This window comes from Coregonus lavaretus (assembly GCF_964263955.1).
Source record: "Coregonus lavaretus genome assembly, chromosome: 15".
NCBI lineage: Eukaryota > Metazoa > Chordata > Actinopteri > Salmoniformes > Salmonidae > Coregonus > Coregonus lavaretus.
In genome coordinates this window covers 40,530,915-40,542,011 of record NC_140002.1, presented here as the reverse complement: position 1 = coordinate 40,542,011, position 11,097 = coordinate 40,530,915, and the positions used below count along the sequence as shown (strand labels likewise).

Below are 11,097 nucleotides of genomic sequence, written 5' to 3'. Positions count from 1 at the left end.
TTATCTATTTTGCTAACTTTCTGTTAAAATGTATTGGAGTGAGATCATTTATTTCCTTTGGGATATGTATTCCGATTATATCCACATCACCATCAGACCATTTTATTGGTAAACTACATGGTAATGTAAAATTGTATTTTTTAGTGATCCAATACGTAATATAGTACATTTGTCATAATTTGGTTGTAATCCAGAGAGTTTAGAAAATGTATCTAGATCCTCTATGAGGCTGTGGAGGGATTCTAGTTGTGGATTTAAAAGAAAACATGAATCATCAGCGTACAATGACACCTTTGTTTTTATGCGCTTCATTCTTAATTACAGCACGGTCTCATAGACTTGACCTAACATAGTAAAGGTAAATCCGGGTTGTTCAAATTAGTACTCTATTTTACGTTTGGTATGGTTACATAAAACAGATGGTTACTTAAACCAAAAACGAGGGTGGTTGGACGTGTGGGTGTAAAATGCGAACGTCTAGCATCCAAAAGTTGCGAGTTCGAATCTCATCACGGACAATTTTAACTTATTAGCCACTTTTCTACTACTTATTAGCTACTTTGCAACTACTTAGCATGTTAACTATCCCTTCCCCTAACCTTAACCCTTTAACCTAACTCCTAAATGTAACCTTAAGCCTAACCCCTAGCCTAGCTCACGTTAGCTAGCTAGCTAACATTACCCACCTAGCTAGAATTCGTAACATCTCATACGTTTTGCTAATTCATAACATATTCTACATTTTGCTAATTTGTAATATATTGTACGTTTTGCAAATTCAGAACATATCATATGAATTTTAATTCATAACATTTCATACGAAATGGGTGTTGGGCATCATAAATGAATACATATGAAACGTAACATATCATACTAAATACAGCATCTCGGATTTACGTACAGAATAATACGAAATGCTCTGAGACCAGGTTGGTTGCACCCCATCCGGTACAGGCAGCCCCCGCTAGACGAAAGGAAACTGCAGACAAAATTTTGCAGGTAACCCTAGAATTTCTTGTCTCTGGTACAGTGGTTGTTTGTATTCATGTCAAAGTTTTGAAAAGGTGTAGATTTAACGACACAACTGGTATCTTGCAACCGACAACAAGCAGAATAATCTACAGTCACTCTGGGCATCCCCTCAAAATGACACTTATAAAAGCCATGCTGAAATATTATTAGATATACTGTAGATAGATGGTATATAATATAACTAAAATCAATTATGTTTCTACCAGGTGGATTTGCCAGTAGTGGAAGAAAACCCCACTCCGGACCCTGTAGAGACAGTGGGAGCCAATGGAGGAGGCACCTACCGAACCTTCAGATGTCACTGACCAATTAAAAGATGTCATCGAAGACAGTACCACAGAACCTGAGACTGGCACAGGAAATGCAGAATGATGCTCCATCTGAGGAAGGGCATAAAGGACAATATTATAAACTGAGGATGAACAGTTGGAAAATTGTGACTGCACCTCTGTACTTGTACTGGCTCTTACCACCATGAACCTATTGAAAGTAGACATTGATTCTTGTTCATCCCAAAATATCTATGTTATGTGTCCTTAGTTTTGTATTTGTCGAAATTGCCAAATGCACTGGGGCAATCTAGTCGGAAAAATATTTACTAAAATGTAATCGATTTTTAATCCTTAATAGAAAATATCTGTCATGAGAAAAAAATAAAACAGCTTTTTGTTTGTTGTATTTCTCCCATGTCTTTTTATTGTGCCAAAAAAATAATAAAAAAATAACGTATAGCCTATGCATATACTGATCAGCTCTCTGTTAAAGGTGGTCGGTGAATTCAACCTTTATTTAAGGTTTTTGATTGCGACTGCCTGCAAGTCATTTAACTTTTCAAGACTGTTTTAGGCAGAAAGGCTATACAGACACACCTGACCTGCAAACTGACAGTTAATTTCTGAATTGGTTAAAATTAGGTTAGGGTCAGGGTTAAGGGTTTGGTTAAGGTTATGGTTAGTGTAAACTAAGGGTCAGTTTTAGAGTTTGGTTAGTCGTTTTGCAGGTCAGCAGCGCCAGGAGTGATGGATGTGTGCTGACACTTGATGGACATTCTATGCATAGCAAAGTACCACGTGCACAGCAACCGTAATGTTTACCCTAGCAACGGGCCGCTCGTGGTGTTTTATTCTGGTGAAGAACAAGAACTTGGATAGCTAGCGTACCCCGATGGCTATCGGTTGAGATTTTGGTCGTTTTAACGTTTTTGAAAAGTGTTGATAAACAACCTAAACTTAACCACGACACTGGTGCGTACTGGGCGTTAGCAATCTGTTTTCACAACAGGACCGTGTTTTGAGTTGTTAGGAACGCATGAAAAATGGAGTCAGAGGGAGCACTGAACAACCAAAGGGAGCAGACAGCGATCTGCTTCAAGGCCTTTATGCTCAAGAATAGTACAAAAAGTAACCTCAACCTGTGAGTATTTGTATGATTGCCATAGTGGATAGTGAAGGTAGCTTGTTAGTAAAGTGACTATGACACTGTTCTCCAACCTTTCCAGCTATGACCATCTTGCACGACTACTGACCAAGGTGATGGATGAGCGACCAGAAAATGTGGTTGATGTAATTGAAGACATGAGCCGTGAGGTGAAGCAGGGATTGCTGCAGGACAAGCAGAGCACCTTGAGAGACATGCCACTGGCACCTGCTGCACAGCTCTTGGCTGAGCAACAGAGGTTACTGTTTTCACGGAGAGGGGGTGATGATGGTGACCAAGAGGAGGAACTGGTAAGATAATAAATTATCTAGGTTCTTGCACATTCATTTTACCAAGACTGATTTGGGGAAACTCATGAGCAAGTTGTATAGTGTAATCAATAATTATTTAAACGTGTCTGTGTCTCATCAGGTAGAAACACCGCTCCCCAATGTGAGTGAGCTTGGCTTCTTCCTGGAGCAGGCTGGAGTTGGACTGGGCAGAGAGGAGATGCTGAAGGTCTTCCTGGCACTCAAGCAGCTGGTGGATTCCCAACCGCTAGTGCGCTGCCGACTTTGGGGAAAGATCCTGGGCATAGAAGGCAACTATCTTGTTGCTGAGTGCGAGTACAGAGAGGGGGAGGAGGAGGAAGAGGGTAATGAGGAAACAGTGGAAGACGAGGAAAGAGATGGAGAACCTCGGGATGATGATGAGGAAGCTGATGTGGTGGAAGTGGTGAGTTACTGAAAAAATCTGTTTTACTGTATGTTGCTTTCATATTACGTTTCTTCTTTTATGAAAACTTTATGATGACTTTGCTTTTTAGATTGATACGCTCCCAAGATCCACCTTCAAGCCCCCGCCTGTGGTGCCAAAGGAGGACAACCGCACAGGTGTGAACAAGTTTACTTACTTTGTGTGCCGAGAGCCTGGCCTTCCCTGGGTGAGGCTGCCCACTGTCACTCCCACCCAGATCACAGCCGCACGCCACATCCGCAAATTCTTCACAGGGAGACTGGATGCCCCCATCATCAGCTATCCTCCTTTCCCTGGCAATGAGGCCAACTATTTGCGAGCCCAAATTGCTCGCATCTCTGCCGGCACACAGGTCAGTCCCCTCGGGTTCTATCAGTTTGCAGAGGAGGAAGGTGAGGAGGAAGAGGAGGGAGCCCGAGACAGCTTTGAAGAGAATCCTGACTTTGAGGGAATTCCTGTTCCTGAAATGGCAGAATCTCTATCCACCTGGGTGCATCATGCCCAGCACATCCTCCAACAGGTAACACTCAAACAAATTCCTTTTCTAATGTGATACTGATAAGCCATTTTTAGGCAATTTTCTGTGCCCTGAAGATGATCACATGGCCTCTCCTAGGGTCGCTGTGTGTGGGTGAACCTGGCTGACAAGCCTGAGGATGACTTTGAGGAGGAAGCAGATGAAGAGGAGAAGGAGGAGGAGCCTGATGAGCCTGAGCCAGAGGTGGGGCCTCCCCTCCTCACTCCACTCTCTGAGGATGCAGGTCAGTCTATTCCAGGGGAGAACAACTGCCCCATCTGATTGAAGCCACAGAAGTTAAAGTCCGACCGCGGTACTGAAGGCTTTGTTTGCACAAAACAGGATCCCCATTATAGTGAATGGAAAATGGCAATCTTTGTGGTCAATCTTTGTGTAAAAAAATAAATATTCTAAGACAATGATGGTACCAATAATTGCTTCTAATACACCAGATGTATGTATTTTTAAATCGCACAGAGAATAAGTTATAAGGATAATTTAGTTGCTAATGGCAGCCTGCAGTACCCCAGTTGGCCTTGAGTTACTCAATGAGAGGGGGCAGCACTGAGTTAGCCTGCAACGTCACTTCCTGGAGTGGCTTCAAACGGGAGAGACTATAAGCAAAGACAGTAGATAGGCTTAAACTGCTTCTCTAATAGTAATCCCTGATGACACCTACATTTGACATTTGAGTCATTTAGCAGACGCTCTTATCCAGAGCGACTTACAGTTAGTGAGTGCATACATTTCTCATACTGGCCCCCCGTGGGAAAATCAAAGGCACTCCTACGATATACGAGGTTGGCGTAATAACATGTTCAAATACATAAGACATTGGCTCGAATCTAGGTTTTGCCTTTAGATTTCGATAAAATTAACAACTAATGAAGAATTTTTTACTTCTCTCATTGACTTCTCAAACACACCAAACCCTGGTCTGCTAAGTCTGCTTCGCAAGTGTTCCCAGAAGTCTTGCAATGTTTCGTCTCCGGGTTTAGAAACTCTGCTATAAGGACACAGCTGACGCTTACACCGACTACATGGTCGCGGGAAGCAGTTTTGGTTTGGGGGTGCTGTCGAGAAATATCCGCCAACAGAGGAGGGAGGGGGGGATTGAGGAAAAATAATGATCTGCTCATAGAGTGCTGTCACCAGGAATAGTAAAGGCCTAGTTCACTGATTTAGTTGAAAAAATTCAACGACCGGAGTAATAAAGGCCTATATAGATTAGATAAAAAAAATTTAATGACATTTTTTTCATTACGATTTATCAGGGGGTGCTGCAGCACCCTCAGCACCCCTACTTCCCGCGGCTATACCCGAATAGCCGAAACCTAAAACTGCCCCTTACCTTAACCCTGACCTTAACCAAACCCTTAACCCAGACCCTAACCTAATTTTAATAAATTATGACATTAAATATCAGTTTGGGCATCAGGCGTATCCTTATAGCCTTTTTCAGCTCAAACTGCGCATTTTATGTCTCCATGAGACGCCATCTTAACCAACTTCATTTAGCTTCAATGCGCTATTTAGTCTTCACATAGGAATGAATGGTGTCATGTAAGCGATGGCTTTGTCCATTCATATATAGTCATTGGTATATTCTCAGTCTGTGTTGGTTAGCCTACATTTTCACTCTATGCTGGTAGCATGTCTATTGTGAATATTTCTCCCTATGTGTTAAACTCACTTCGACTGCATGATGTGTATGTATTCCGAGTGGTGTAAAGTACTTAAGTAAAAATATTTTAAAGTACTACTTAAGTCGTTTTTTTTGGTTATCTGTACTTTACTTTACTCTTTTTATTTTTGACAACGTTTACTTTTACTTCACTACATTCCTAAAGAAAATAATGTACTTTTTACTCCATACATTTTCCCTGACACCCAAAAGTACTCGTTACATTTGGAATGCATAGCAGGACAGGAAAAAGCTCCAATTCACGCACTTATCAAGAGAACATCCCTGGTCATCTACTGCCTCACTAAACACAAATGCTTTGTTTGTCAAATTATGTCTGAGTGTTGGAGTGTGCCCCTGGCTATCCATACATTTAAAAAAACAAGACAATTGTGCCGTCTGGTTTGCTTACTATAAGGAATTTGAAATGATTTATACTTTTACTTTTTATACTTAAGTACATTTTATCAATTACATTTACTTTTGATACTGAAGTATATTTAAAACCAAATACTTTTAGACTTTTACTCAAGTAGTATTTTACTGGGTGACTTTCACTTTTACTTGAGTCATTTTCTATTAATGTATCTTTACTTTTATTCAAGTATGACAATTGGGTACTTTTTCCACCACTGTGCATTTCAGAGACTACCAACACCCCTCCCTGGAGCGCCAAGATGTCCTCCACCCTCATCTCTCAGTTTGCTATTGCAGTGCTGCGCTCAAACCTCTGGCCAGGGGCTTATACTTATGCCAGTGGAAAGTAAGATTGAGTGTAATGTAATGTTATATATTGTTATAACTGTGGCATATAGACAATATCCCCAATCAAATAAATATATATTTTTTGTTTTCTAATTTAGGAAGTTTGAGAACATCTACATTGGCTGGGGCTTGAAATTTGCAGGGGAAGGGTACATCCCAACTGTTCCATTAATGCCCCAGCGAGAATACCCCAGTGGGCCAGAGATCACAGAGGCCCTGGACCCCGGTCTGGGGGAAGAGCAGGCACTGAAAGCAGCCCTGGAGGAACAGAAGGCTGCCCAAGAAGAGACAGAGGGCCTGGGTGAAGACGAAGAGGAGGAGGAAGAAGAGGATGATTAAGGATGACTTTGTAGTTAACAGACACTACATTACAAAATAGGCAATATTTACTGTTGACTAAAGCCCTAGGGCTCTATTTAATCCTCATCCGAAGTTCAGCTTTACAGCGTGATTTAAATTGAAAGGCAATGTTCCGGCTTTAGTTGAGACGCTGCATATGTCGGCTCAATCGGAAATGACCTTTACATTTCTACTGTGGAAGCGTTACAGATTGAATAGAGCCTCTAATTTATCAGGAAAGAACAAATAAAACAATTAGTTAAGCAATGTCCTTTTTGTTTCACAAGCACAAAGCACTGAGAGAACAATGTTTGTACATGTTATTTTTATTTGGCATTTTTTAAAGATTATACAGACAATACAGGTAGAGAGCAAAACACACACTGATCCCAGATCGAACCCACCATGCTCCAACAGAGTCCCACCCCAAAAGGTTTTAATTAAACAATGTTTGTGCATTTAATTTACATATTTTCTTAGCCATCAGCCCTTAGTCAGATGTGTTGGCAAGGCAGACTTCACTGTTTATTACTTTCCACATGAAGCAGACAAGTAACTCAATACCTCACTAATTGCTCCTGTCCTTAATTGGCCATGTCAGAACATGTGAGGTATGCCTTCAATAAGTATATATATCTCTATAACCATAAAAGAGCATGACAGAAACTAGTCAGAGAAGAAAAAGTCAGATTTCTTATTAATTTTGCATAAAACAAGACATGGAATGCATGCAATACAAGTAATTATTTGATTAATCTATGCTAACCCAGTGAATTAGGTTAAAAACCATTCTGTAAATCAAATGAAGCAGACAAGTTTATCATGGATCATTAACTATCATCATCATCCTTCCGTTTAATCTGTTTCTCTGTAATACAGACGTTTGAGTAATGTGTAGTGTACATGTACTATGCTTTACCTCTTATTAGTCAAGCCACAAGATAATTGTATAATTTAAAACAAAATGTTTAATCAAATAATAATCAAGATGGACAATAAATCAAAATGGTTAAGTGCAAGGTTGCAATAAGCCACCACCTTTTAAGTGCCTGGACAGGTTGATAGGAATCATCTCCCTGTGTGGGAATTTAAATCTATTTCCTTTGGAATGACAACAGAAATAGTATCTACTGTATAATAAAACACAATTCAACATTTCACATTTTAGAGATTAATAAATAAAGGGGAATGGCTGTTAGCAGACTCCTCTGAAATAATGTACAGAGTTGAAAAATGTGTACCATCTCTTCCGTAGTCTGAACCCAATATAAGATGCCCAATTAAAAACGTCTTTGGCTGATGACTTTGCTATTGTGTAAGACGAGCAGCATTGAGCAATGACAACATACTTCAAATAAGTAAAGTAGAAGCCTTGACATTTTATGACTGAAACACTGTGTTTAACAAACCAGTTTATGACAGTATGTTCTAGTAGTACATAAATGTTGCCTCTGGAAATGTCCAGGACATAGATTACCTATAAGCATGAGCACTTTGAGAGTGACGTGGAGTTACTGTGACAGAAAACAACACATGACAAGAAATAAACTACAACAATGTTTAGTATCAGGTAATTATCCATCTTATTTGGATGGGCTAGCTAATAGCTACACTTCTTTATCTACCTGGTGCTATTCTACACAGGATTTTTCCAGTAGTTTATCTTTGGGGTCTGGGCCAGGACCCTTGTTGCTTGACAACACATCAGATATTGATAAGTGGATAGACAGGAAACACTCATTTAAAGGGTTCAATGCCTGTGATTAAAGGATGAGACCAACCAGACAGAAAAATGGAAAGTTATTCAGGAATGTAACGTGATATATAGTGTTAAAGTTCCAGGAGTAGCGAGGGAGATTATGATTTGTTCTGATGGATTAACAGAGGGAAGGATTAGCGAAGGTCGCTCTCATCATCCTGTATTTGTTTCTTGATCCTAAGTAACATAGTGGTGTTCCACTGATCCAATCTTGAGATGGAGTCAAAGTCCTTCACCTGTTAGAGAAGGAGAACTGGTTTAATGGACAAACATAATTTAAACATAATTCTGTCATCATGGAATGGCATGAGAAAAACCTACCGCATCGGTGAATGCATCCACATCCTGTTCCTCATATGCATCTAGAAGTTTCTGTTAAAAATACAGCATAAGACATTTATTGTACACTGTCACAATACTTATCACTCAGGAAATGTGTCATGTTTGCTTTTATATCCACTCAGATATAAAGCCATTCAAAGAGCTGTTTAACTTTGAAAACAAAGCAGAAATACGAAATACAAACATAGTGACCGATGGTATAATAATAGACCTACCTTAACCAGTTTGCATTCTCTAGCGTCTGAGAAGGCTGGAAACATTTCCTCATATCTCTGTACAGACAGCTGACGGTAGACAAGAGATCAGAGCAAGTCAAAACTACTACATAGAGGCAAAGTGTTGATGTAAGTATAAGAAAATAAAGACTCACCCTTGCATTAAGCATGTCCACACAGAAGTGACAAAGAGCTGCTTTAAAGAAGTGGTCTTTAGCTCCATACTTCAACAGGACGCTGTCCATTGCATATGTTCCGATCTAAGCATTACACAAAACAAACTCATAATAAGGTAATTGGGGAAAGCCCACTAATGCAGTTAATTGGTCATTTAATACACATACATGGGTAAATACACACCTGTTCATAAATCTCAATGGCTTTCTGGTACTGTTCCAGTTGGGCAGCATAGGTGGCCACTTTCAAAAGGCACTTATTTGCAGCACTACAATTAGATTGGCAAGAAACTAATCAGTTCAAGACATTCACACAACACTAAAATAAATGTATGAAAAGTGGGATGGAATAGACCAGTAAATCCATAAGAGATTATGCCAGAACATTGAAACACCTGTTTGACTCCTCCCCTTTGTAGTAATCTGCAGCCTGTTCATAGTGAGCAATGGCCTGTGGATTAAAGATGCACATTTACTAGTCATGGCCTCTCAGTAATACCAAAGGCTGAAATATGTGAAAGATTATTATTTTTTTAAACAGTACATTACAGGATACCACACTCTATAAGGCTCTTATAACTGACCTTATCAACGTCTAATAGCTCACTCTCGTAGATCTCAGCAATAGATATATGGTGTTTGGCTGCAATGGTGAAACGGCCCTGCAGACAAAAAAAGGTGAAATAATCATCATCACCATACAGTTACTGCTCCTGAACACTAGGCACAATTTTCTATCATTGAGCAGGCTTCAGATTTACTTCTTTGTTACACTAGTAAATGCAGAAATACTCCCAGCTTCTCACCATGTCGGTGTAAATTTCAATGGCTTGGTTCAGGCAGTTGATGGCCTCTGTGGAGATGAAAAGTACACTCAAATAGAATCACAGTCACACAGGAATTACTGTTTACCCTGGATCTTCAGTGTAGGATTCTAATAGGGCATATACAGCGCCACACATTGTTCAACCTTTGAGGATATAATACAATTTATATTTAATGTCTGTTCCATAAACCCAACTATAATTTTGATAATGCAATTGTAATCTCTTTCAGTAAAATGGGGTGTACCTTGTGGGTCTGCTTTTTTGAAAGCATTGCCTGCATCAAGTAAATTGATGGCTCCATCAAGTTTGTTGTCCATCTGCAGATGGAGGTGTGCTGCTTGGGAGAATGCGTTGCCAGCAGCTGGAACAAAATGTGAACCAATATTAGGTTGGTTACATCCAACACAATCCCCGTTGTTCTAAATGTCCACTATAAAATTGTAACCAAATCTTACCACTCCAATTTTTGGCCATTTTGAACATGTTTGCTGCCCTCACATACATGTCACACGCTTCCTCATACTTCCGGGATGAACCTCTGGAGAAAAACACAGACAATGTTGTTTAGACCTAACGAATACTACGTACAACAAACATCAAACATGCTTGACATGGCAATGAACGAAAAAGGCAAAACATGAGATATAGCCAGGCTGCTAACAAAGTGATATAACAACACTGTCAGTAGACCAGATGAATAGGGAATATTTGACTGAGTACTCAATGTTGGTGTAACATAGCTAGCTAGCCAACGTTATCGTCAACGTATATATAGTTATTCTTTGGTGAGTGTTTTCGTAGGTACATACTTTGATGTTAAAATACATATGGGACGCGGATCTGAATTAGTAGTAGCTAGCTAATACAAATCAAATAAACAAGCTAGCAAGCTAAACTTAGTTGGCACATACCCGAACAACATCCCAAATCCTCGTGAGGATTTCATCTTTTTATCAGCCTCAGCGATGAGAGCCAAAGCCTCCTTCTCTTTCCCGGAATTATCCATATTATTTAAACAATGTATTATTCGTTAGCTCTGGAAATTGTACGTAGTATTCAATGCAGAACACAGTAAGCTCTGTATTTACATTTAGCTACGCGTCACATCCGTTGTTATTATACGCCCACGTCACACTGAAACCGGAAGTACAAATCACGTGATGGTAGGCAACACTGGGTGTAATCATTACGTCAATTCTGTTGCAAAACGTTTTGTCTGTTGCGAAACAGTTTACTACAAACGGAAACCGCAAACGACCGTTTCTATTG

The 11,097-nt window shown here is 39.9% G+C and overlaps 2 protein-coding genes across 2 annotated transcripts; one reads left to right on the top strand and one right to left on the bottom strand.

Annotated features, from left to right (window-relative positions):
* Window positions 1-2,347: 2,347 nt before the first annotated feature.
* On the top strand, window positions 2,348-6,509 carry LOC311142890 (radial spoke head protein 4 homolog A-like; the record flags this gene model as incomplete). Its single annotated transcript, XM_084178606.1, has 7 exons — window positions 2,348-2,445; window positions 2,531-2,759; window positions 2,881-3,183; window positions 3,275-3,724; window positions 3,821-3,965; window positions 6,051-6,168; window positions 6,269-6,509. The coding sequence occupies 7 exons, from the start codon at window positions 2,348-2,350 to the stop codon at window positions 6,507-6,509; spliced, it is 1,584 nt and encodes a 527-aa protein (XP_084034732.1).
* A 308-nt stretch (window positions 6,510-6,817) lies between these two features.
* On the bottom strand, window positions 6,818-10,964 carry LOC311142900 (alpha-soluble NSF attachment protein-like). Its single transcript, XM_084178618.1, has 11 exons — window positions 10,740-10,964; window positions 10,284-10,366; window positions 10,073-10,189; window positions 9,808-9,854; window positions 9,586-9,663; window positions 9,397-9,452; window positions 9,186-9,270; window positions 8,981-9,085; window positions 8,826-8,894; window positions 8,590-8,640; window positions 6,818-8,504 (listed from the first exon to the last, which is right to left on the bottom strand). The coding sequence occupies exons 1-11, from the start codon at window positions 10,832-10,834 to the stop codon at window positions 8,403-8,405; spliced, it is 888 nt and encodes a 295-aa protein (XP_084034744.1). The 5' UTR covers window positions 10,835-10,964; the 3' UTR covers window positions 6,818-8,402.
* Between the last annotated feature and the right edge of the window lie 133 nt (window positions 10,965-11,097).

Bases quoted from the DNA above. Each gene is read 5' to 3' on its own strand.
- LOC311142900 (XM_084178618.1), bottom strand. From the start codon at position 10,834: ATGGATAATTCCGGGAAAGAGAAGGAGGCTTTGGCTCTCATCGCTGAG. The intron at 9,271-9,396 runs GTGTTTCAATGT...ATCTAATTGTAG, and splicing joins AAAGGGGAGGAGTCAAACAG to TGCTGCAAATAAGTGCCTTT. The intron at 9,086-9,185 runs GTGTGTATTTAC...TGTAATGCTTAG, and splicing joins CCATTGAGATTTATGAACAG to ATCGGAACATATGCAATGGA.